This window comes from Trichoplusia ni, unplaced genomic scaffold, assembly GCF_003590095.1.
Source record: "Trichoplusia ni isolate ovarian cell line Hi5 unplaced genomic scaffold, tn1 tig00003412, whole genome shotgun sequence".
NCBI lineage: Eukaryota > Metazoa > Arthropoda > Insecta > Lepidoptera > Noctuidae > Trichoplusia > Trichoplusia ni.
In genome coordinates this window covers 18,500-23,364 of record NW_020800388.1, presented here as the reverse complement: position 1 = coordinate 23,364, position 4,865 = coordinate 18,500, and the positions used below count along the sequence as shown (strand labels likewise).

Below are 4,865 nucleotides of genomic sequence, written 5' to 3'. Positions count from 1 at the left end.
TCGCGAGTTTCAACAGTTATCGCAAGGTGGCTCTCGTACGTCAAACGCATCGACCTCATCCAACGGCGAGGTGACGGGTCAACTTATGGAGATCGGGAACGGAGAGGTCAGAATAGGCCGGATCACATTCAACACTGATCAGGTGCTTGGCAAGGGATGTGAAGGCACTTTTGTTTATAGGTGAGTTTGTTTTTCTGTTGAGGTAAAATCGACCTTATGAGTTATTGTGTGTACAAAGTCATAAGATTGCTTTAAAATTGTGAGTTGCACACAAAGTCATACTGTTGATTTTTTATCGTAGAGTGTCCTTTGTGAAAAAAAAACCTATTTTATTTCATTGCAAGGGAGACGAGGCAGTTTTGGTAACTAATTTAACTCAGAACACAGAATAAAAAAATAGTACTTCTTTGAGAGATTTAATCGATTTTCGATTTCCCTTACTTTATTTACCGAATACATGAATAGATAGTAAAATACTTAAATATAATTGAGTATTTCTTTCTCATTCCAGAGGTACATTCGACAAGCGTGCAGTAGCAGTGAAACGTTTGTTGCCGGAATGCTTTACGTTCGCTGACCGCGAGGTGGCGCTGCTAAGAGAATCCGATGCGCACGCGCACGTCGTCCGCTATTACTGCACAGAGAGGGATAAACAGTTTAGGTGTGTTTGTTACTGTTGTATATTTAAGGTTGTCAATGGCTTGTTTTAGCTATAGCGTGTGAATGTGCTTACCTTATTTCTGATATTTCTATCGCTTGTAGACTTAGATAACATTGAGGCGTTCTTACAAGTCTGTATATTACAATATCAGCTGAAAATAATATTATTATGTTAAAAAGTACCCACTAGCCTTGTATATACTATGGCATGCAATAAAGTTATTGTTTGATTGATAAATAATAACGCTCATCAAAATATATTTCCATAAATAAAACTTACGATTATTCTCTTCAGGTACATAGCATTAGAGCTTTGTTCAGCGACGTTACAAGACTACGTTGAGAAGAAGCTAAACTTCGAGTGCGCTATAGACGCGGTGGAAGTCCTTCGACAGGCGACTATGGGCCTCTCGCACTTACATTCTATGGATATAGGTAAGACTAACTCACATATGGCATGTAAAGCACTGTCAACTTTGTAGACGAAATTCGTCGTATAAAAAAATGTTGCGAACCTTTTCCATTTTTTTGGAGACTCGGTGTCAACGAAAGGGAAATTGAAGTGAAAATGTTTTTAACTGTTGCAAGTAGCACTTTGATTATCAAAAATGTCCGTGGGTCAAATGGATCAATTGAAGTAAATACGCGTATCAAATACTGGTGGGGTGAATGGAGACAAACTTTGTAATAGTTTAAAAAGTAAGCTTTTAAAAGCAAATGAGGAAATATTGATGGTTATTAGTTGACTGTTAAATAACTTATAACCACAAGAAAAGCGAAAATGCGACAAGTTGAAAAGTAGTTACAGGTAACTCATCTTTTAACAATGCTTCTTCAATTCACCTCGTTTGACTGTACTTTTGAAGTATAGTTCAATTTCAATCATCAAACCTTCCCGCGGCTCATTGCGAACCTAGTACCCAATTATAAATAACAATAAAACCGGTACATCGCCCGCATCATCGAGCATTTCAAAAGTTAATGACCCATGAGTTTGTTGCTATACGTGTAGCTACATGTTTAGCAATCAACAATAACTTGTGTACTAACTATAGCCGTTTGATCAGATTTGTTACGTGGTCACGAAAACGTTTATCCGAATCAAATTCTCAACATAACACAGTTTTATTTTATCAGTGAATTGAAATGAGCAGTAAACGTACAAATCCATTGTATTTTGTGCATCTAAAAACCAATATTAGATCCCAAATAATACCCCCTAAATAGAGTTTCTGTGTCTGCCTCCACAAGTCACGACACTTTGACTTAAAACACGTCATTTTCTCCCTCTTTACCCATTTTCTTTGTCACCAGTTCATAGAGACGTGAAACCTCACAACGTGCTGCTATCAATGCCGACGGGCGCTGGTGAAGTCCGGGCCATGATCTCGGACTTCGGTTTGTCCAAGAAGCTCAATCTCGGGAGGATGAGCTTCTCAAGACGTTCCGGAGTGACCGGCACCGATGGATGGATCGCACCCGAAATGGTTAATGGGGAGAGAACTGTGAGTAATAATTTATTTAACTTTATACTAACTTTCTAGAATCTGAATAGGTCACTGGTGACCTACGAACAAAACAGGTTCTTATAAGATGCAACGGTTTCCTCCTCGAATAGTTTTGCTTGGGTCGTGAGTCGAACAATCCAATGAAACAATTAAGTTTGAATCATGCTCACCTGGAAGAAATTCTGCTATGAAATTTATTTCTTTGATCATTTGTCTTTTCGCATGAATTCGAACCAAATTTAACTTAAGCCGAATTTCAATTAAATATAGACTTTAATGCCTCTTGCTAAGGTTGAAAATGACTCGTGCTATCTCAATCCATTTCGCCCGTAAGGCAACAACCAATAGCAGTCCTGGATACATGGATATTCATGAATAACTTTTCTTTCTATTTAATTATTCATTCATATCATTCTGTATTGTTCCAGACGACGTCAGTAGATATATTCTCTCTGGGCTGTGTATTCTACTACGTGCTATCGAAAGGGCAACATCCGTTCGGTGACATGCTACGGAGACAGGCGAACATACTTACAGGAGAATATAACCTAGAACAACTTGAGTAAGTAACAGCTTTCTATTTAACTTATGCTTAGTGCATGCTACCGTAATATAAAAGTAACATAATAATAAATAATAGTGTTTTATGTCTATTGTAACGAAAGAATTCTATCAAATGAAATGTTCTATCTCCAGAGTAAAAGAAAGAACGAGGCTTAATGAAACGTTTTATTACTCCTAACAGCAAAATATTGCCTGACGAGGAGGTGCTGGTAACAAAGATCCTGATCCGCGCGATGATATCGCCGCGGCCGGGCGCGCGGCCGCCGTGCGAGACTGTGCTCAAGTACCCCATGTTCTGGGGCAAGCAGAGCATACTCAACTTCCTACAGGTAAACAATTGATAGAAAAATACTCCCTTTATTGTGTTGTTGTGTTATTAGCTTCCTAATTTGTGATAGTTTGCTATCGTGAGCGGCTAATAGTAGGAAAATTGTGTTTCTTATTCAAGCAACTTCCCTTCGTTTGAAGCGGTCTTTAATTTTGTTTCTATTTATTGTATAATGCCCTTTTAATTTCTTCCTGGTTGAATATGGACAATGAATAGGTTACAGTTGTTATGAGTACTTTAGTATTCAGTGTTGTGGCGATAGTGTTATTGAATTGTCAAATGCGCAAAACAACTGTTCTTCTTAAAATCTGTTCAAATGTAGAGATTAACAAAGGAATCTAATTGAATTAGCTGTTGTTGTCGTGCAGGACGTAAGTGACCAGGTGGAGAGCGGCGGCGGCGGGTCGGAGGCGGCGCTGGAGCGCGGCGCGCGGCGCGTGGTGCGCGGCGACTGGCGCGCGCGCGTGTGCGGCGCCGTGGCCGCCGACCTGCGCGCGCGCCGCACCTACCGCGGGGACCGCGCCGCGCATCTGCTGCGCGCCATACGGAACAAGGTAACTACACCACCACACAGGTCTTAACTGTAGACCCAGTAGACGCCTACCTACTAGACTGTATTACCGTTTTCCATCTACACACTTTGTGTTCAGTGTACAAGTTATACCGTCGTCAAGTGTGCTTGTGTGGTAGGCGTATACGGTCTGTGAGCATTGAGAGGGTGGGACTATGAAACGACGGCACTGACTTTATTGAATACGGTATTTCGTGTTGCGCTTACTGGGTAACTCGCCATCTCACCCCTAACCTCATCTACGGCGCGGCTAACTGATTCTGTCTCAAGAATAACGCTGAACAAAAAGTTTGTTTTCTTTTGTCACAAGTTAGATAATGTAAGGAAAATCATTTTAAAACATCACTATTCTAACAAAAAATAATTATTTTAACAGAAACATCACTACAGAGAAGTAGACATCGAAGTCCGAGAAAGTCTCGGCAAGCTGCGGACGGGTTCGTGTCGTACTGGTTACGACGATTCCCCCTCCTACTTCCACACGTGTGGCTGCAGATGCAACCCTACAGACACGAGGACGTCCTCCAAGGGTACTACCCACACGCCTTCACGTTCCTACGAGAAGACGTACCGGAACTGAGCGACGACGGACCCATCGACGACGAATACCGCACGAAATGTGCGACCCAGGTAACAACGAATTATTTATCAAAAGTAGAGTGTTTGTCGACGAAAACCATTCTCCAAATTCAGAAAAGAAGGATCCCCTAGAAAACGAAATGAGTGGAGACACGACGAGAGGATACGACAAGATGACGTCAGACTCAGAGATAGACATTACTACAAGAAGAAAGAAAGAAAACGGGAAGAAATCCCAGTATGGACATTACCGCCCCAGTGAAGTGTTTATGCTTATTGTAAGTGAATTTTACTTGACCAGAAGTCAACAGGGACTAGTTTAGATAGATTGTTTCTAAAATCGAATTCCTTGAAGATAGAGATTTTTAGCTCCATAATATTGCTAACAAAATAAGTGAATCGTTTATTGGATTTGACAGTTATGACAATCATGGCGCTAGTGTGTTTCCCTGCAGTGGAAACGAAGTATTACTAATTGAGTAAAAAGTTTTATATTTCTATTGTTTGACGAGTTTATTGACTATTTCAAAGTTCTATTAATTAGTTATATTTAATCAAATAATTTAATCGTTTTGCTTTTTTATATATCTAGATTAATGTTATTTTTCTGGTCAGGTACTAGTGGATAAGTTATTTAAAATGCACAAAAAACAAT

General features: G+C 40.1%; 1 protein-coding gene across 1 annotated transcript; it reads left to right on the top strand.

Annotated features, from left to right (window-relative positions):
• Nucleotides 1-4: 4 nt before the first annotated feature.
• LOC113507874 (serine/threonine-protein kinase/endoribonuclease IRE1-like) lies at nucleotides 5-4,511 on the top strand (the record flags this gene model as incomplete). Its single annotated transcript, XM_026890795.1, is given in 11 exon segments — nucleotides 5-180; nucleotides 512-661; nucleotides 956-1,095; nucleotides 1,975-2,165; nucleotides 2,597-2,730; nucleotides 2,914-3,061; nucleotides 3,429-3,614; nucleotides 4,008-4,059; nucleotides 4,062-4,237; nucleotides 4,240-4,318; nucleotides 4,321-4,511. Coding segments are annotated over 11 exon segments (1,584 nt in total), but the record flags the coding sequence as incomplete, so codon positions are not given.
• Nucleotides 4,512-4,865: the final 354 nt, after the last annotated feature.